The sequence below is a fragment of the Sander vitreus genome, chromosome 23 (assembly GCF_031162955.1).
Source record: "Sander vitreus isolate 19-12246 chromosome 23, sanVit1, whole genome shotgun sequence".
NCBI lineage: Eukaryota > Metazoa > Chordata > Actinopteri > Perciformes > Percidae > Sander > Sander vitreus.
The window spans coordinates 13954578-13975899 of NC_135877.1; the positions used below are offsets into that span (position 1 = coordinate 13954578).

The 21322-nt window shown below is 38.1% G+C and overlaps 1 protein-coding gene across 1 annotated transcript in view; it reads left to right on the forward strand.

Annotated features, from left to right (window-relative positions):
• col7a1l (collagen type VII alpha 1-like) overlaps positions 1–21322 on the forward strand; it is a 61082-nt gene that overhangs the window by 19220 nt on the left and 20540 nt on the right. Inside the window, exons 20-72 of the mRNA XM_078243220.1 lie at positions 610–756; positions 1168–1431; positions 1607–1746; positions 2321–2444; positions 2811–2954; positions 3069–3256; positions 3708–3788; positions 3998–4015; positions 4108–4134; positions 4335–4400; positions 5073–5153; positions 5262–5288; positions 5936–5980; positions 6177–6251; positions 6335–6430; positions 6651–6677; positions 6884–6937; positions 7115–7186; positions 7298–7357; positions 7592–7627; positions 7748–7792; positions 7982–8017; positions 8225–8269; positions 9121–9192; positions 9274–9306; positions 10468–10539; positions 10677–10736; positions 10850–10885; positions 11283–11363; positions 11608–11643; positions 11784–11828; positions 13610–13681; positions 13885–13920; positions 14386–14412; positions 14622–14660; positions 14792–14854; positions 15208–15246; positions 15370–15423; positions 15535–15567; positions 15676–15741; positions 16295–16339; positions 16513–16548; positions 16739–16810; positions 17022–17084; positions 17339–17356; positions 17444–17470; positions 17550–17588; positions 17674–17709; positions 17798–17932; positions 18226–18327; positions 18928–19131; positions 19507–19608; positions 21181–21225. Coding sequence (XP_078099346.1) covers positions 610–756; positions 1168–1431; positions 1607–1746; positions 2321–2444; positions 2811–2954; positions 3069–3256; positions 3708–3788; positions 3998–4015; positions 4108–4134; positions 4335–4400; positions 5073–5153; positions 5262–5288; positions 5936–5980; positions 6177–6251; positions 6335–6430; positions 6651–6677; positions 6884–6937; positions 7115–7186; positions 7298–7357; positions 7592–7627; positions 7748–7792; positions 7982–8017; positions 8225–8269; positions 9121–9192; positions 9274–9306; positions 10468–10539; positions 10677–10736; positions 10850–10885; positions 11283–11363; positions 11608–11643; positions 11784–11828; positions 13610–13681; positions 13885–13920; positions 14386–14412; positions 14622–14660; positions 14792–14854; positions 15208–15246; positions 15370–15423; positions 15535–15567; positions 15676–15741; positions 16295–16339; positions 16513–16548; positions 16739–16810; positions 17022–17084; positions 17339–17356; positions 17444–17470; positions 17550–17588; positions 17674–17709; positions 17798–17932; positions 18226–18327; positions 18928–19131; positions 19507–19608; positions 21181–21225 — 3686 coding nt within the window. The remainder of the gene's footprint in view (positions 1–609; positions 757–1167; positions 1432–1606; positions 1747–2320; positions 2445–2810; positions 2955–3068; positions 3257–3707; positions 3789–3997; positions 4016–4107; positions 4135–4334; positions 4401–5072; positions 5154–5261; positions 5289–5935; positions 5981–6176; positions 6252–6334; positions 6431–6650; positions 6678–6883; positions 6938–7114; positions 7187–7297; positions 7358–7591; positions 7628–7747; positions 7793–7981; positions 8018–8224; positions 8270–9120; positions 9193–9273; positions 9307–10467; positions 10540–10676; positions 10737–10849; positions 10886–11282; positions 11364–11607; positions 11644–11783; positions 11829–13609; positions 13682–13884; positions 13921–14385; positions 14413–14621; positions 14661–14791; positions 14855–15207; positions 15247–15369; positions 15424–15534; positions 15568–15675; positions 15742–16294; positions 16340–16512; positions 16549–16738; positions 16811–17021; positions 17085–17338; positions 17357–17443; positions 17471–17549; positions 17589–17673; positions 17710–17797; positions 17933–18225; positions 18328–18927; positions 19132–19506; positions 19609–21180; positions 21226–21322) is intronic.

Here is a 21322-nt window from a genome sequence, read left to right on the forward strand (position 1 = left end):
CTATCGTGTTTATTATTATATGTTTTCAGGGTCCTTCAAGGTTAAAGAGATTATTGCATTGTGTATTAAGTCTCGGCATAACAACTCTTTTGTTGAAAAGGGAAATATTAATAAAAACTAATGTTCATGTTTTATCTTACATGCAGAGTTTTACAAGCTCACTTTTTCTTTGATTTGAAGTCAATGTAAAATGAATACCAACATATATATATACATATATATATATATATATATATACATATATATATATATATATATATATATATATATATATAAGTGAGTTACTCTGTTGGATTTATGTAATAACTTGTTGCTATGGTCGTTATTGTGTCCACTTTGAAATGCATTACACAATACATTAATAAATGTTCAGGTGTTGCATAATTACCAGTCGATCTATTCCCACTGAATCACAGCTTAATGCAGTATGGCCTTTTATTAAATCATTCATATCACACATCATTGTATGATGACATATTTATTGATTACCTGATTTGAAAATCACTGTTTCCATTTATTACTGTAGACACATGTATTTCAATACGGAGTCATACTTTCACTGAAATGATAACTCTGCAACAATAACTTTTTCTTTGTGTTTCTTTTCAGTGTTGGAGACAAAAACAGAGACCCTGGGACCTGGTTTCAACTCCTTTATGATCAGTAATTTGCTGTATGGAAGAACCTATATTTTTACCATCCAACCTTTGTATGGAGAAGTGGAGGGCCCTATAAGCACTATTTATCAGAGAATATGTAAGACATGACTTACTGTAAATGGTTTGATAAGCTCTCTGAAATATCCACGAACCTCTATCTGGCATGCTACTATATGCTTATTGATTGAACAAGATATACTTAATATGGATCTATATTGTTCCACTCATAATGAATATACTCTAATTGAATACATTGATTATTTTGTGTTAAATGCTAAATTGTTTTGTGTTTTGCTCTGTTCTTCCTGCAGGGTGAATCCACACTAAATTACATTGTCATCTTTCTGTGGGTTTAAACTTAAACAAATAACATAGCTGGTGTTCTTCATCAGTAGTCAGGGTAAAAATACCTGCGATGACATCACTGAGTGGGGTGTGGCACACAAGTCAGTGACATCAGGCTTTAGGTTTTTTGTAATCAGTTATATAATGTCTCTGTGCATCTCAGTGGGACAGGATGGCCTCGGGGTGACAGTCCAGTCTGTGGCAGCCACAGTCGCCCCTCATATCACGACTGCCTCCATCACCGACACTACTGTCACTCACACATCCTCCAGGACCACCCGGCACCCCATCGCTGTGCCACAGCCTAAATCCATAACCACCAAGAAGCCTCCAGGTCAGCCAAGTGTCACTGAAGCCAAAGCAGCTGAAGTCACCTTCCTTCGATTAACCACACTTAGTGCAGAGACAACAGCTGCACCAAGACCAGGTACGGTTTATATCAAAAAATAGATATTGTTTAAGTTTTATGATCTACAATGAAAATATTCTACATCTTAATTAAGAAATAAAGTCTGTGTATAGTTTTAAGCACAGTATTGCCTTATAATACATATTCAATGGTGAATTGTATTTAAGGTTTGTGTGTTTCTTTGTTTTGTCAGTGTGTGGTAAGACCAAAGCAGACATAGTATTTTTAGTGGATGAGTCCTCCAGCATCGGCGCAAACAACTTTATCAAGATGAAAGACTTCATATTCCGAGTGGCAACTTACTTCCCTATCATTGGTCCTCAGGGCACACAGGTCGGTCTCTCAGTAAAGACTTTCTTTTTTTTATACTGTTCCAGCTTGATATTGTGGTCACAATATGGCCATTTGGCCGTAGGCTTGTTAAGTGTGGTAGGACAATTACAAACTTGACTGGATTGCAGTGATTTTAAATTACAATAGCTGCCGCAAGGGGCGACCTCTAACAATCTTTGTCAATTAAAGGCCATAAAAGCCCAAAAAAGAATTTAAAAAAAACAAACAAATAGCTGCTGCAAGTTAGCAAACTGCTCCAGTGAGTCTCCTGTGCAAGCCAGTTCCATTAGCAGGAACATAATGTGCAATTATTTCACCAAGTGAGCAGAATCAAATTCAAACATTGGCAGAAAGGATAAACAAGGCACAATAGCACCATGGCTTGTAATTGTCATAAGAAAAAAAAGTGGCAGCCAAGTAAGATGAGGCGCCTGCCTATAAACATGCAAAAAACTGTCTCTTTAATGTATATTATGTGTAAGGGGTATTGATTAGAATGCAATTTAGAACTATAGATTGAAGTCGCACAACTTTCAATTTAGATGACGTTATGATTATGTGTATTTTCTCTCAGATAGCCGTAGTTCATTACAGTGATGAGCCTCGAATTGAATTCCATCTAAATGACTTCAAAGACAGAAACTCTGTGCTCAGGGCACTCAGAGCCCTGCGTTATGGGGGGGGCAACACCAAAACAGGTTAGTGACACTCACACAAATGTGCACACTACTCTGCCACCTGTCATCCGATGGCAGATCATTCCTATAACACTGTTAAGGTTCTGCTGTTGATGTCACTGCCTCTAACAGCTGAGCTCTAACACGCTGGTGGACAGATAATATGCTGTTCTTGGTCCTGCCACCATATAGATGTATTAATACTGACTGCTGACGTATCATTTGACATAAAGTAGGCTCTAATCTAATCAAGTCATGTAAATAAATAAAAAATATAATTGCATGTGTTTCAATAAACATTACAGAGATTTATAGATATCATCCATTTAGAGTAACACTCTCCCAGAAGTTTCAGTATTTACTCTTAATACTTGTGTGTACTCTCAGGAAAAGGCATCAGCTACGTTCTGCAGGAACTGTTCAAGGAGTCTCTGGGGATGAGGCAGGATGTGGCCCATGTTCTGGTTCTGATTACAGATGGCAGGGCCCAAGATAATGTGGTGCCACCCTCTAGAATTGCACGTGCTCTGGGTCAGTAAAGGTTATTGTAAAGCCTTCAAAATGGTGTTGATAATTAGTTTTACTGTAGCCAAAAATGGGAAGATTTCGCCTGGATTATCATGCTTTGGATCTGTTTTTCTCCAGGTGTCAGTGTCCTGGCAGTTGGAGTTTCCAATGCAGACATTGAGGAGCTGAATAAGATAGCAGCGCCCACCAGCTACAAAAATATCTTCTACTCACCAACCTTTGATGACTTCCCTTCCATAGAGAGAGAATTTATTAATATCATCTGTAGTGAAGAACTCCTCTCTGAGTTCAAACTAAATGCTGAGGCAAGACACAAACGGAGCAAAAATATTGTTGCATTATTTTCTTTCTGTGTTATTACACCGAGATATGTTATATTTCAATCACACTTGTTGAGAAGAAATTTTAAACAACCTCTTATATTCATGCAATTTAAGCCCACCTTTACAAATGGCATATATGTGTTTTAGGTAATACTCACTATACTAAAGTTGCAAATTTAAAGTAAATGCACCTAGAAGACAATCTAAACCACCTCTGGAGATGATCAGGCATGCATAGTGACCCTGTATAACATAAATGTAAATGTAATCACTATTTTAATTGACTCACAAGGACACTGTAGGAAGGAATACTGCAGCTGTCTTGACATTTTGATGTCAGAGCAGTGGAAGGGTGTGACTATCACACAGCTATCTCTGCCACTTAATTCTACATTATGTCAGTGTATTACTTTTTCCTCATGTCCATTTTCAGTCAGCTCAGTTGGACACCCCGACTGAAGACCCAGAGGAGCTGCTTAAGCCTCAGGGTCCCTGCTCCTCCCAGTGTGTGAAGGTTGGTACTTCAGAAACAAAATCCTCATTCTCCTCCTGTCACTTTCATCATCATCATTATCAGTCATAGTGCAACCAATTAAATGTCCCTGATAGGTGCTGACATTTATCTGAATTTCTCACATTAACAGTTGTTTGATTGAGTTTTCTGTCTTAATAATATATGATTAATAATAAACTATTAATCATATCAATGTTTTGTTTATCCAGGGCCAGAAAGGGGAAAAGGTGAGTTAATTGAAATGTGTTAAATTGATTTAGAACTGTACGCAAAAGCAGTGTTATTTATTTTCTGTATTCCTTCTCCCTCATTCTCTCAGGGAGATGGTTCTGGTCTCGGAGGTCTGGTATGTTTTATCAAGTTTTCTTCTCTACATTATGGCCCATGTTAAGTGATAATACTTTGTTACCTCTAGGACGTTTCCATACATTCTCCACTGTCCCCTCTGTATCCTGCATTAATGTGTCCTCATTGCTATTAATTAAACTTTATTATCTTTATTATTCACTTTTAGAATAACTTGTAGTCTTTGTTTTGTTTATGTAGAGATTTAGGCAAATCCCTGGACAGTATGATCCATTCACTCCTTCCAAAGGAGAGAAGGGAGAAAGGGTAAGAATCAACACACACACACACACACACACACACACACACACATACACACACACACACACACACATATACAAACACACACACACACACATAAAACACGCACACAATACACTCTTCCACCATTGTCATTGTTAATTGTCAAGATTACCTTACCCGTCCACTGTCATTTTGGCTGTATACATTTTACGACACTAGGTCATACAAGCAAAAGTATTAAATAGTGTTTTTTATTTGGTCTACCTCCAATGAAATAAATTGTGAAGAAATGTTCCCATTTGCATATTGTGCACTGTCTGGAACTACTACTAATTGCAAATCAAGAGAGAGTTGGCCAGCATTAGTCACAGTCAGTGACAGAGGGCTACAGTATATAACACAAAAATGAATGAAATAAAATCATTTCCATTTTCTTATTCCACATTTGAATACAATTTCACCACATTACAATGAGGTGGCATTTACTTTAACTACATTAATGCTGTCTTACATTTTGCAATACATCAAAACAGAATAAATAAACAATAAAAATATGCAGGTAATGCCTGCCAGGTAATTCATTTTAACTGTATCCAATCTCACAACCGTGCTGTGACTGTATGGGTGAGTGTGGCTTTGCTGTGTATGTCGATTATTATATTTTCCAGCACAGACCATAATGTTTTGATATGATAGGGGCCTCCTGCAACAGATGGTGTACCTGGGTTGCCAGGACGACCAGGGAGAACTGGACCCCCAGGTTCTGCCGGCCAAAGGGTAACTAAATTAAAAAAAAGAAGAAAAAAAAAAGAATCCTCACACTGACCTGGTTAAAGTTAATCTCATTTAGGTCTGACTCTGAAAATTATATTTGTTCTTTTTTAGGGCTCGCAAGGCATACCAGGTGATATGGTAAGACCAACATAAAAAATACATTAAAAACCTTTTCAATGGAGCATCACATCGGCTGGCTAAAACTTGCTAAAGATCGCTAAATGTGATGTCCCGTCTTTTGCTGCAAATATGACCTGTTTCCGTTTCCACTGTGGACTTAATAAATAATAAATAAAGTATCAAAACTTCAGCTTAATTCAAGGAGGAGAAAAGATGCTAACAGGAGGTATTCATCTGCATTGAGCAACTTTTACTTTGTCCTTTAACATCAGACAATAAGTGATGTTTTAAATACACCATTTCAGTGCATTTTTGCCTTTACTACTGTATAAGATGGGGAGGAGAGGGGACACAAAATGAGGGGAAAGTATAGAGGGATGTTGTATGCTGTGTAGATTGTAAAGCCATTTGAGGCAAATTTATGATTTTTAGCTACATATATAAAACATTGATTTCACTTTGATTCTGGTTTTGACCTGGTTTATTAATGGGGGTGACATGCAACAAAGACCCTCAGAATTGTGATTACAGTACATGGTAAGCATCTGGAAACCCCTAAACTCACCATTAAACTTTTTCATGTTTTCTATACAAAAATTGTAAGAATTGTTTAATATTGTATATATCCATCTAATAATTGCTCTTCATGTTTCTTTAAATGGCAGGGTCCACCTGGAAGCACTGGTCCAAAGGGACAGAGAGGAGAAAGAGTAAGTCTAACGTGTCTTTCATTTAGGCTGATTGCTTTCTGCTAAGATTTGAGCTCATGACACAGTTGTCTGCTGGATTTATCTACTTTTGTGAAAGGGATTTGAGTACTACAACAACAACAACAACAACAACAACAACCAAGAATGTAAATGCTCTGTAGGTAACCATGTTTTTGTTTTTTGTGTTTCCACTTAGGGAGAGCCTGGATATGTTATAGCTGGCACAGACGCAAATTTTGTTCCTGGACGAAAAGGAGAGCCAGGATCTTCAGTGAGTCCTCAAAAAAACTCTTTAGGAGTCTTTCAAACAGTGAACTTCAAGACAACTCAAAAACTAATCACTGCATGTTACAGGGACCCCAGGGGCCTCCTGGTGTATCAGGGGTCAATGGCGCTCCAGGCCTACCTGGCCAGCCAGGACCAACAGGGTCACCAGGAATATCTGTCAAGGTAACGTAAACGGATTTCAAATTCAAAGTAAAAAGAAAAGCAGAACAATGTGCAAGCGAAGTAAACATTTATGGGCTTTAATCTCATATTGCAATGATGATCTTGTATTATTGTCATGGTATCATATTACATCATGCACCGTCAGCGTGACCTACAGTAATCACTATGAAGTGTCAGAAAATTCTTAACCAGAGTTGTTTTTATTGATTGCACTTTGTAGGGAGATCCTGGGGAGGTGGGAGCAAAAGTAAGTATAAAGGCTGTTTTCATCCCTTTATGAGTCTTTTTAAAAAGTTGCACTGCAAAAACAATTTTACAGCATAAATATAATGCATCATAAATTGCCTACTTGCATTTAGGCCTATTTATAATGCCTTAGAATCAGATGTTACCAGTTATGAAAAATTCATTGTTTCATTTTTATCTGATAATACTTCAATTTTTTTCGAAAAGGGTTTACGTGGGAAGCAGGGTGTGAAAGGAGACAAAGGAGAGTCGGGAAAAGATGTAAGCGCATTGTTGATAAAATGTTTGGAAGTCGCAAAAGACATTGCATAACCCAATTGAAAGATAATTCAGAGTTGCCTACTGAAAGTGGGTTTTTTTCTCTTCTCTTTGTTTCCTTCTTCCTGTCTCTCACATCCAAACTCTGATATACACGCACACATATTCCATCTACCGCAGGGTATTGCAGGTTTGCCTGGTCCCGTTGGCATTGATGGAGTGCCAGGGTTACCAGGTCAGAAAGGAGAACAGGTAAAGGTGTCATTATTAAAAATAAATTACACATTTTGAACCGGTCTACTTAAAATAATTGAATATAAGACTGAATAACTTGCTTGATAAATTCTTATTCTTATTTTGCAGGGTAAAGAAGGAATTGGCATACAAGGTATTCAAGGTCCTCGTGGAGAGCCTGGAGAGAAGGTACATCGCAATGAACTTAAAAAGAAAAAAATCAACCAGAAATATAGAGTATTTTTTAGTACAGTACATGTTTTTCAAAAGTTGTTTGTTCAGTGTCCACAGCGTCACTAATATAATGAGAACAACAGACTAATTGTCTTATGGGACAGATTGTTAAGGTGGAACAGGATTGCTCTGGATGCATTAATATAAAAATCCCATTTTTGTTTCAGTGTTTGAACTGTTGTTTTGCAGGGAAATATTGGCTTAACGGGACCAGTTGGCCCAAAGGTAATAACATTGAAAAGAACATTTAAACATAACAAAAGTCTGTTTATTCTGAATGTGACATGTTTCAGTAAAAATCCCCAAACCTGTTTGTAAAAGAAAATTTGTAATTAATCTTTTAAGGGTGACCGTGGAGAGCAGGGCATCCAAGGAATCATCGGACCACGGGTGTGCATTTCATCATTATCTCCTGTTCAATAGCAAGCACTGAGTTCCTGCATATTTTACCCTCAAATGCATATGAATTAACTCCAGCTTAGTCTCATGAGACGAAACCTGTTTACCTGAGGGCGAATATTGTGTAAGAATCAATGATGAAAGAATTCAGAGTGTTCAGTGATTTATTTTTACCTGCAGGGAAAGAAGGGACTCAAAGGGGAGCAGGGGGACAAGGTGAGTTCATCCCACACACATCTCCACTCTCTCTTCATTAGGCTGAAAATATTTGCTCTATAATTAATATAAAGAATCAGTTTAATTCAGCCAAGTGTCAGGCTAGTAGTTATTTAATTTACACTGGTGCCGCACTGGAACAAAAATGTGTGCATGCATATTTGTGCAGTTTTCAGAGTTGAATAAAATGCATGCTTGTTTTTTCAGGGAGAAGGAGGAGAGATGGGACCAATAGGACCACAAGGACCCATGGTGAGTGAGGATTACATCTTATAGAATGTGGCTTAAGTTGACAATATACACATTTTAGCAAGTTGAAGTTAATATTTTGAAGTGCTGAGACAAAATATTCCTTACAATTACTTATAACTTCTATGTATTTGCATACTGCCTGCACACTGGAACATGTCAGCATGTCTCATTAAACCAACATAATCATAATTACTTCCACTGACTCACCTAAGCATATTAAAATCAACTTTTGAATTCCTTTTTGATTACTAAGAGGCAGAAGCAATATAATCATTGAGCTGGGACCAAATGGCTGGAAATACCAGCAATACACAATATGGTAACTGTTTTCTAGCGTCTCCAAACAGACATTTAGATCATGATGATGATGATAAATGAACAAATGAGGAAGCCATTTTTTTTTAGCTTTTCAAGATAAGGCTCTTTTAGAGATGGTTATGATTACATACGATCATGCGTGAAATTGTCAAACCTCAGTGGGCATTTTTATCAAAAAAATTCTCCCTGCATCACTGATTTTTTATTTGAGGCAGCATAGTCCTTTGGAAGTGACTATCCCAAAAAAAAGCCATCATGAGGACCATCTCCGTGTCTTTTTGTAAATTCAAAAACTTCAAGCTTTGAACATAATGGATAATAAAGTGCTGGTTAACAGAATAACAGAGAGTGGTGGGTAATGTTTGTAGGGTGTTTAAGAATTTATGATAGCTGGAAGTTAATTAGGAAATAACAAGAGTTTTGTTTAGAGTTGGCCCAAAATATAAAGTAACAATTATGACATGAAATAGCAACACATAATTCAGATTATTATTATTACATTTTTATAATTTCATATTATTTGATTTTTCCAGGGGCTGACAGGGCCATTGGGGTTAAAAGGAGATGAGGGTCCAAGAGGAGCCCCTGGAGATCCTGCCAAGGGTGTAAGAAAACAAAAACTCATTTAAACTTAATAATAAAATAAAAGCACTTGATACTCAGTCTTCTTTTTCCATTCACAACAGATAATTGGCCCAACTGGAAAAAAGGGTGCCAGGGTAAGTAACCAACTTTTATTTATCCAGGAAAATGTTTTTTTTGTGGCCACATGCATCACCGTGGTTCCCATATTTTTACACACTTTTGCACATTGCAATTTTGTTGTAAGTACGCACAATCCTTAAATGCAACAAGGGAAGAAAGCTTAAATCCACTGAAGTAGAAGATAGTAGAAGTAGTTATTTTGTTAAGAGTTTAACACACAAACTCAGCTAATCTGATTGTCAGTGGCCTGGTAACATGATTTAGATGTTGCCAAACTCTGATTGGTGCATGGAAATATGTGACATCAGGTTTTTCCAGCTGAGAGAAACACAAATACAGAAATCTCTCATTTAAAATCACCAAAATTCTCTACCTTTTGATTGTCCACATTTATATTTTATTTCTTCTTGTGCACACAACTTTGCCCCTGATTCCTGGAGGCTCTGTGCAATCCAGCCAGTTAGAATGATAATTCAAAATATATGTACGTGTACATGTTTACCAGTCAAAATAGTGACGTCAGTTCGAGTTGACTATGAGCTCTGGATGTTGTTTTTTTGTTTCTTTTTTATTTGGATCCACCAAACAAGGTTTCACTCAACCAATAAGATTACTCATGGCTCCAGAGAAGCTGTTCCTCCAAGAAATATTTCTATATTTACATCTTCATTATTAAAAGGTCTGCACTGGTCTTCATCTGTTGGCCACTGAGCTGCTCGACTACAGACTTGGGCTTTGACAAGTTGTTGAGGGGGAGGAAAGTGCTTGCTGCCGCTGGTTAGGTTCTTCCAATTAGTCCAAAGATTACATTTTTTGTCACGACCTCACATGTATGTCCAAGTTTCTTGCATTTTATTTATCTTAACTGGCTTATGATAAGTCAGTCAGCCAGAGGGAAGTGATTCTCTTAATATTTTATTCTGTCGGGACATTGTTAATTAATTAGTCTGTGTATTTCTTACACACTCAGTCCTCTGGTTCCGCTTATCAAACACAATTAAGATTTTCTCTCATTAGCTTTTGAAGTGGGACTGAAGGCTCCACTGAATGGGACGTCTTATAATCTCAGTCCACAGGGTGCCATTTAAAGTGAAGCGTTTTTTGTGTTGTGTGGCGTCGTGACAAATCACGTTGATTGACATTCTGTGTATGTGTGCACATTTCCTGTTTGTCAGGGAGACATTGGTCCAGTCGGCCCCACAGGCCCCCAGGGAATAAAGGGTGAACAAGGAAACAAAGGAGAGAAGGTTAATAAGAAATACTGTACATCATGCTTGCATTTTGTCACTTTTCATGTTAATATAAGAATGGGGTGAATATCTGTTGCTGCAGTGTATAATAGATTTATATACAGTATGGGTATGATTTGTTTTGATGTGTACAGGGCAGTCCTGGTTTTGGGATTCCAGGACAGCGGGGACCAAAGGGAGAAAATGGCGAGAGGGTGAGTCACCTGAAAAAGTGAGATCACTCATGTTCTCATCATATAATACTGAAGCAGAAAACAGCTGTTCATTGCTATTTTATTTATGTTTTATCCTTTTTTATCATTCACAGGGAAATGTTGGTTTGTCTGGAAAACCTGGACCAAAAGTCAGTAAAGTATTTAGCTTAAAGCTGCTCTAATCAATACTTTTACATGAGCAATGAGTCAAACGCCTATGTGTGATGTGAAAGCGGCCACTAGTAGCGACAAACCCACAGAACTATCACCTGACCTTGCAGTTATCCTAAATCCTACAGAAGTTTATTTTTAGTATCTTTCAGCTTAGTAGTTTAGTCAAGATTTAGCGGTTTTTGATTTTTTGCTCAGTGTGTAAATACTGTAGGCAACTGGCTATACATTAGCCCCCTAGTGGCACAATTTATTTTTTTATTATTATGTAATGGATTTTCAGATTTTGATCAAAGTCCACTACAAGCACGTTGTATGTATGTATGTATGTATGTATTACTGAGGTTGTTAAACAGATGTCATGTGTTTGTCCAGGGGCACGATGGCTCCAAAGGTGACAAAGGGGCGGCTGGGTTATCCGGCAATCCTGGAGAACCAGGATTAAGAGGTAAAGATGTAAGTAAATCCTGTGTGGCTGTTGCAGCAATGATACAATTCAGATGTGTGTTCCTTACCAGGGTTTATTTAGAAAACATTACGTCAGGAGAAAGTTCATAGTATTAATTAAAACATAAGACAGGAATAAACATTTGGACAAGCCAGAATATATGTGATATGTACAGATAAAAGGATACATTTCAACTTGAGCTCAGGAAAATGTATTTAAATATAAAATTGGTGACCATGACTTTGTGTGTAGGGTGCACTGGGAACTAAAGGAGACCAAGGATCTAAGGTACAGTCAGCATGTTACCGTGATGCTTCAGTTTGTTTTGTTGTTCAGGAGGTTAGCTACTTCCATGATGATTTATAATCAATACAATCTCGTACTAGATTTACGAACTCTAAGTTATAATGTTGTTTTGTCTTTCACAGGGTGAACTAGGACCACCTGGAGAGCCTGGTGAAAGAGGAATTAGGGTATTTATTTTGAGTTTTCCTATACTAAAGGCAGCAATATACAGTACAATACACATAAACATAAATAAACATAAAAAAATATCCCCCATAACAACAACGAAGACAAAAGCTTTCTTATAAAAACATACATTCTGAAGTTTTTTTTTATGAAGTTACAAATCTGCGGTGATTGCATGTCTGACTAGAAGGCCGTTCTACTCACCATGTGTCATGGAAACAGACAGCTGAGCATCATTAACAGATCTTTGAGTTCACTCTGGAACATAAGGAACTAATGAGTCAATGATTGGTAGAAACTAAATGGAAGTCTGCACATTGGATCAGATGTTCAGTGTGGTCAAAGACATTGGACTTGATTGGTGCAGCGTGCACAGGACACTCACTGCCACTCCATATACCAACCATGTCACTCTATGAGTAAATTTATTATGTAACACACTGTTTGATTTGCTGTGTTTTATATTGCATTTCTATTTGTCTTCATTTCCAACCTCTATTTTCAGGATTCTAATTCTGAAGGGTGCCACTTCTTATTCTATCTTTTAGTTAGCTCCAAATGTCTACCAGAAATGGCAGTCAACTCGAGCTGCACTGCGTACACACACGTGACATGCCTCATTCCCCGTATCATTTACCAAACGCACCCCCCTTACTTTGGTAGTCTATTTAACGGAACACGCCGACTTACTGGGACTTTAGCTTATTCACCGTATCCCCCAGAGTTAGATAAGTCCATACAGACCCTTCTCATCTCCGTGCGTGTTGTAACTCTGTCTGACGCCCCCACCACTAGCCTGGTTAGCACAGATCCTGGAGGTAACCAGTTCCAACTAGCCTACTGCTCCCAATAAGTGACAAAATAACGCCAACATGTTCCTATTTACATGTTGTGATTTGTATAGTCACAGCGTGTACAAATAACAAGGTCACATGAGACACAGCCATCTTCTAACCGTAAACAAACTGGGAACTATATTCTCAGAAAGGCGAAACAGCTACTACTTCTGCTACTTGGACGGAGTGATTTGCTTTCAGCACCTGAGAAGCCCCGTGGTGAGGAGCAGAGAGTAGCAACTGCTTCGCCTTCTGAGAATATAGGTCCCAGTTTGTACACGGTTAGAAGATGGCTGTGTCTCATGTGACCTTGTTATTTATACACGCTTGACTATACAAATCACAACATGTAAATAGGAACATGTTGGCGTTATTTTGTCACTTATTGGGAGCAGTAGGCTAGTTGGAGCCGTTTACCTCCGGGATCTGTGCTAACCAGGCTAGCGGTGGGGGCGTCAGACAGACTATGTATGGACTTATCTAACTCTGGGAATAAGCTAAAGTCCCAATAAGTTGGCGTGTTCCTTTAAGCTGCACAATTTCCCCATCTCTGCCTTGTCAATGCTGCTGCTGCCCTGCACCTGTATCGTTGCCTGCTTTCAGCCCCACCACCACCACCCCAGCATCCACTTGCCGGCTCCGGCCAGGGGGAAGCTACTTTATCATCACTCCCCAATATCTCATGTAAACCCATACTGCGGGAAGTGATGAGGTCGGAGTCTGGCCACCAAACACAGTGTTTTGCTGTTATGATAAACATTTAAAACGCAAGTTGTCTGCCAGAACTCTGCTGAGCAAACATCACGTTGCAGAAATTCTACACACATTTGCTCACACCACAGCACTGCAGCATTTCATTCATCTTTAATTTTGTATCTACTTTTAAGGCCTTTGACGTAAACTGGGCTGTATGCTCTTTTCAACTCCTTTTTGATAATGTTGATCAGGGTCCACTGGGGTTACCAGGGCGACCAGGGGACCCAGGAGATAAAGGAGATACTGGGATGCCCGGCCTGCTTGTAAGTTCTTTGAATTTCATTAAAAGAAGATAACTACTCCTTGAAAGAAATAGACTTAAACAGTTTATTTTACTTAGTTTTATCTGTGGACGTTTCATGTCTCCATTTGAACCAAACCTTCCTGTCACCATAAATCTGGAATTATTCATCATGAACTGCAGTGCTTCAAGATAACTTGTGATTTTCCTTTTTTTTTTTTGAAGGGGACTGATGGAAAGAAAGGCGACAAAGGGGAGCAGGTATTGTTTGAATTCACCGTCTCTCTCTCTCTCTCTCTCTCTCTCTCTCTCTCTCTCTCTCTCTCTCTCTCTCTCTCTCTCTCTCTCTCTCTCTCTCTCTCTCTCTCTCTGTCTGTCTCTCTCTCTCTCTCTCTCTCTGTCTGTCTCTCTCTCTCTCTCTCTCTCGCTCTCTCTTATTGATGAGCATGTTGATTGGTTCTCCTGGTTGATGCCTTTTGATGATTCTTCTGTGTCAGTCACCCTCTTCACAACGTGCTATCCGTCTGTGACTTGACTGTGACATGATTTCTATTTTGATATGTTCACTAATTAAGTTTGGCTTTGTGTGTGTGCCACCCTTCAGTGCACCTACTGTTTTTTTGCTTTGTGTTACAAATATGGGTTGTGTTTAGAAGTGTGACATGTTAGATTTTTAACTGTGTCGTATTGTGCTCTTCTTTTGATCGTGCTGCCACTGTCACAAAGGGAAAACCTGGACCTCCGGGAGAACAAGTAAACAAGCCTCTATTATCATTTTTGACAGCTTCTCATCAGTTCAGCCATGTTTGACAAGGACATTCGTTGTAATGAAGCTCATGAAGAACAAAAGAAAAAACACCACTCTCCCATAAGACCTTGGAGAATGAATGTATGTTTTCAATCTGCTAAAATTGTCCATCAATTAGCAAGTTAACTTTTTATTTCTGATTTTGTCCTTCTAGATTGTTGTAGACAACAACATACTGACCAGAGTGATTAAGGTAACTTGAAGAATAGCATGTAACATGCTTTATTTTAATCAGTTTCTTTAATTATTTTTCATGAGGGAATTGAAGTGTATCTTATCTCCTCTCTCCTTTCCTTTCCTTTATTTTCCTTTCCCTTCCTTCAGGGTGAACCAGGAGAGCCTGGTGAGCCTGGTTTGAGAGGAGAAACAGGTGTGCCTGGGCCGAGAGTGAGTATCCTATCACATGTCACAAACATATATACTGCAAGTTGAGATGTACGCTGATCACGGCTACCATAGATAGAGTGCAATCCCTCAAAGTATCACATAGAGCTCAAACAATCAGTCCATTAACGGATAAGATAATTGGCAGAAAATGAAACGCTTCTATATTATTTTATTTTATTGTTACTGTTGTCTTGACTTTATTGTGCAAAATAAACAAATTCAGTTCAAATGAAACAATAATGGTTAATTGACAAGTGTTAGCTCTAATTAGATTTAGTTGGTATTTTTGTGGACTTTAATAATTACTCTTTTTTGAATATTCCCAATATTTGAATATTTGTCTCTCTCCACAGGGTCCAGAGGGGAAACCTGGATTACCAGCACCATCTCTGGTATGTGTAGACATCATTGTTTCAAATCGCTTTTATTGTGGTAGTTTGTATCATGAGGACTTCCATTTGTTAAAAAAAAATAATAATTGTATGTGTTTATGTAAGAAACCGCTTGCTTTGCAGGGTGGTTCTGAAAGAGATGGACTTGATGGGTTACCAGGGAAACCAGGAATAAAGGTTATACTAAGAGTTTTACTTCAATTATTAAAATCTGACCATCCGAATTTCATTAAGCTTTGGGCATTTACAGTGTGAGCTTACTCACAACATGTTTTATAATAACTGCAGGGTGACCAGGGACAGAAAGGAGAGCCTGGTCTGGTGAGTGCACCAATGTTTTTGGTAACATTATTCTGTTCGTACATGGTAAACTCCCTATGAAGAAAAATGATTTGCTCAAACATTTGTTGTATGTGTGCATGTGAGCAGAAGGGACATAAAGGAGACCAAGGACGGTCTGGGATCGCTGGAATGCCCGGTTTACCGGGAACTCCAGTGAGTATCACTCTGAATTACAGCGCCTCTGCCTGAAACATTAACTATCCATTAGGGCTGCACGATATGAGGAGAATATGCACAATGTGATTAAAGTTGTTGAATATCACGATAACGATATTACTTGTGATAAACAGATATTTAAGTGTTCTCAGTTCTGCATTTCCGCTGCTTTCGGTATTTTGCTAAAATGCAACAAATGGACAAAAGGAAATCATTTCCAACATTCTTTTATTGAACTAATGAAGATAAAAGGCACCACTAAAAAAAAGAATGACAGTTTTTTTTCAACTAACACCAAAAATCTCTGGAGTGTCTGTCGCGATGAGTCGCAGCCTTTCGCACTGTGTATATTAGCGATACAAAAACGATATATTGTGCAGCCCTACTATCTATCCTTTATACATCTCTAATGGTGACATTAAAGCCAATATGTTATAACGTGTTCTTTTAGGTGAGTAATTAGCATGCACTTTTTGTTTTCCCACCATAATAATCAATCAGAAAAATGATCTCCAGCGATTGTGGTTGTTTTATTTCCTCCGCTGTACAGGGACGACCTGGCATTGACGGCAAGAGGGGCCAGCCAGGAAAAGATGTGAGGAACATTTTGATCTGACAATTACAGCACAACAATGTGTTATACCACTGGATGATTACTTTCATGCTTAACATCTGTGCTATTTTGATAGTTTGAAATTGTTCCGATTTTCGAAATGTGTTATTTGTAGGTGAATTATTAAAATTTCTAAACGTATTTTCTTTTCACAGGGAGAAATTGGGCTGAAAGGAGATGACGGCAAAAAGGTCCTTTTTAAATTTATTGCAACAAACTAAAACATCTATGAGGCTGTTTTTGGAATACACATGTTAACGTTCCTCTCAATCCAGGGGGACAAGGGAGACGCGGGTGCAAATGTAAGCGGTTTTGAGATAAAACAAATAAACATTGTTTGAGAAAACTGAGCAACTTTAGATTGTTTTTCTTCCTTCACAGGGTAAAGATGGTAGTAAGGGGGAACCAGGACCTCCAGGTTTGCCTGGTAGGCAAGTGCTTGTCACATCTGAGGTACATATTACTACCTGCGTTGGAAAATGATTTATTAAACGGGGAGGCCGATTTCTTTTTTCCAACCTCTTTTAAAATCAGTATATTAAACTGTATATTCAGTGTTTTACCTATTATAAGTGTCATCTTGGCACATTTCTGTTTATTTGAGATTCAGAAAAACACTTCGACCTGCCTGGCAGCTAAGATTTCTTTTTTCTTTTCTTCTCAGGGTGCCACCGTTGACGAAATCCGAGAAGCATTTCCAATCCCAATGGGTCCTCCAGGAGCTACTGTGAGTTTGATTCTTACACAGAACACGCTTCTAAATATTGAGTTCATGGCACATTATTTCAGCTGTTGCATGGCATAATCCATATTTATCCTGCACGATATCTGAGTCATCATTCAGCGACGACTATAGTGCTTTTATTGTGGGTTGCAATGAGTCGTGCCATTATTTGCAAACAGTTACAGTATGGCGAGCTTGATGTCATGCATTTTAGATGCATGTTTCAATGTTTTGCTCCTCTTTTTCTGTGTGTTTAGGGTTCACCGGGAACAAAGGTAGGATGGGAATTGGGTTCATACTGAAACTGAGTTTAATAAAAACTGAAATGTTGGTTCTGTGGCTCATTTGTCTTTTGTTTGCAGGGAGAAAGAGGCCTGAAAGGAGACATGGTAATTTGTATTTGGTATCCCTCAAAAACATATGTATATGGAAATTACTTTATTTTCATTTGCTTTAATGTCTTCATAGGGTGATGCTGGAGCTCCTGGAAAATCTGTTGAGATGAAGGTGAATACAGGATGTAGTAATTCCTCCTCTGGGATACATGGTCTCAATTTGCACTTTTGACCAGTATGTTTTTCCTCTTCCTTAGGACATTGAAGTGATGTTTGAAGCCTACGGCATAAGGGTGAGCTCTGAGCAATACATTATATACATTTTGAGGTTGTTAGAATTTGTAACCCAGTTTCACCTTCTCAATAAAACCTATTTCTTAGCTGCCTTTGCTGAAGGCTTTGATTGACCGGCTGCTGCAGGATGGAATAGAGGAGCTGCTTCATGTGCTCGGCACCTCCAAGAAAACGAAAGAAAACACAGAAACTCACACCTCCAACGCCATCACTGAGTACACAGTACGTACAGTAAACTCTAGGGAAGAAGTGTGTGAGCGTAAAAGGTTTCATGCCATATTGTGGCGTATGCCTCATGGGATTATAAAACATTTTTACAAAACATCAATGTTTGCAGAGCAGTAAACTGAACCCCCATGCATTCACTAAATAACTTTCAATACTTTGAACTCTCATTAATCAATTTCATGGTCTCGTATCTTTTGTGTCCTTAGAAAGAAGATCACAAGACTTCCAAAACAAAGGACAATAAAAAACAAAATGATAGTTGTATTCTATTTGTGTTGTCTCAACAGAGTTCAGTGAAGTTTGACCTCACCAGCCAGCCGCTGAAAGAGTCAGACACCATCCAGGGCCCTGATTTAGATGGACAGCTTTCTAAAGAGTCTTTGACAATTGTAAGTGACCACATCTCCATCTTGAGTCTTCATATCTTAAAAAAAAATCTTTAAAAAATCCTTCTGTATGATGAGATTATTAAACCTGTTAACAAGACAAATCGTTGTGTCTCCAGGAGTTTTGATTTTCAATTCATTTTTCAGGTTATTTTTGATACTAGTTAAGTAATGTGCCGAACCATGTCTTGATTCAAGATACTGACAGAAGATTCCTGAAACGAAAAAAGTATATACCAGGAACAAGAAGTTTCTAACCCCTGTCCACATTTTTTTTGTGTTTTAAGAAAAGTTCTGAAGGCTCAATAAAGGTGTAAATACACAGAAAAGATTAAAAAGTTTTCAGGTGCTGTCGGCCCATTCATGTTTAATTATACTAACTCTAGCAACACGTTAGAGAGCATGTTTCATCAGGGTCATCTTACAACACATTACAAAGAACAAATTTAATAAAAGTATAAAAGAAAGAACAAACAATCTTTCACAAACCACTCAGATTTTCACCCTCTGTGTACAGTATATCGTCACTAATATGCGTTTACTCAGGTAGATGCTACTAGTCCAAATCTCTCACTTCCACTAATTCTGTCTTTTGGTTTGAAGGATCCTTTAAATAAAACAGCAGAGGGTCCTACTTTATGGAGCTTCACCACGCTGAACGGAGAGCAGGAGCTCGACCAAACTGAGACGGAGTTGAAGGGCTCCAGTCGGAAGGAGAGAGTAGATGAGCACAGTGACGGAGTATCTGCACTCAAAATGAATCGGACTGTAGTCAATTCTACTTTTAATTATAATACGACCCAGGAGGTAACGACATTTTACCATAAAGTATGCCAACTTTAAATCTATGATTGAATATATTTTGTTTCTACAGAGATAGTTTAAGATCATTTTCAGCAACTTGGAATTAAACTAAGTTATTTGTGAACACAGTGGGATCTTATTGTCTCACATTTCTGATGACGTTTTCCATGACATCAAATTATTATTATTATTATTATTATTATTATTATTATTATTATTATCCTTATAACCAAATATAATAATGTCATGGCAGCTTTCGGTCTCTAACCTGTGGCTAGCTTCCACATGATGTGAGGAAAAACAATGGTTGGTCATGTTTTGGCTAGCATTTATGTTCTGCTGATGACAAAACGATAAAAATTAAAATGTGCATGTCAGACGGTTTCAGGGTTGCCAGAAACTGTGGCGGTTCTCCTCACTCAGGAAGACTCCCTGAAGAAGAACTCGGGACAAAAGAAGAAGAACCGAGAACGTGGGAAGGTAAAGCTATCATGGACATCTTATCATCATCATCATCATGATCATCATCTACATCTTCATGTAATCATTAATGACTGGGTTTGCCCCTGACTGATCAAAAACATGCATGAGTATTGTTTTATCTATTATATTCAACATAAAATACTATGTTAAGGAGCGTAGTAGTATTGCATGTTTTAGCTCAACCTTCCTACCTTCCAAGTATTAACTGATTTTAGTTAATGCCACTCAAGTATGCAAATCATAGTATAGTATAGTTCAGCAATTTCATAAAACATTAAAACACCGATAAATACTGTCATGACCCAAAGTCAGTGGCTGCCTGGAAGGAAGGACATCAATCTAGGCAAGGCAATTTTATTTATATAGCACATTTCATTGGCGGTAAAGTAAATGTGCTTGACAATAAAGTGCATACAGCAACACATTGCATTAGAATATATTAGAATTAGGGCTGTCAAACGATTACATTTTCTTAATCACGATTAATCGTTGAATTTCTATAGTTAATCGCGATTAATCGCATGTTTTATCACATGATTAAAATTCTATTATTTTGCATTTCAGAACTGTTTAAGTACATATTAACAATGGAAAGCCATTCTTACCAGTGTATCTTGATTGGGAATCAAATGAATGCAAAGAAAGTGACTTTATGAACTTGATTTTAAGATTTGTATTTGTTTATTATATATTTAATCTAGTCACACATTTGAATTTAACAACAACTTTGAATGCACCACGAGGCTGTAAATTACCAGTTTCATTGAATTGAGTCTGTGTTTTTCCGACAACAGCAGCTGCAGATTGTTACATCCCGGTGTCACAGTCACACTTTACACCGTTTAGCGTTAGCTGTCAGCATTGTAACCGTGTTTAATCCAGCTACTAGCTAGCGGTAGGCTAACGTTAGCTGCTGTCGAGTATAGTGTTAACTAGCGTCACGTGCAGCGATGCCTGTAACGTCTGTTTCAGAGCATCAGAGAGAAGTGCAGGCATATCAGTGGCACCAGAATGAGGCACCGAAATCGGCGTTGCTACTCCTGCAGCAGCAGGATGTGTTACGAGGAAGTACGGCAAAAATAGTAGCCTGTTAGGCACGACACAAAGCCAAGTGAAGTGAAAATAAAAATAATAAATGGCGGCATGCGATTAATACGATTAAAAAAAGTTAACGCATTATGCTCGGCCTTTAATCGCATCGCGATTAATGCGTTAATGCTGACAGCCCTAATTAGAATCTAATGAGAAAATCGAATAGATTTATGGAAAGCCTCCAAGTATATTTGATTTGTAATGAATGGGTTGAAACATGCAAAACCGCCAGTGTGGTCCTATACAAATAGGTCTAAACCTTTTTGGTAACTTCAACACTAAGGGCTCCTAAACATCTTTATGTTAAGCTGTTGCATTCATGTTTGATATTCATTGAGTACTTATTTAAATATCTCCCTCAACTTACAGTATCAACCTTGTAGTTTCATACTTTTATCATCATCATCATCATCATCATCGACGTCTGAAGCATGAGAAACCTTTATCTTTTTTCTCTCCGACTGTGAACTTAACCAGGGCAAAGGAAATAAAGGACGACATAAGAGGCAGAGACAACGCCTGGTAAATGTCCTTGAAGGGGTCCAAACTAAACCTAAAAACTTAACTTCACTTCTGCCCCAACTAAACAAAAAAAAACTAACACAGCCATCTCACCCTG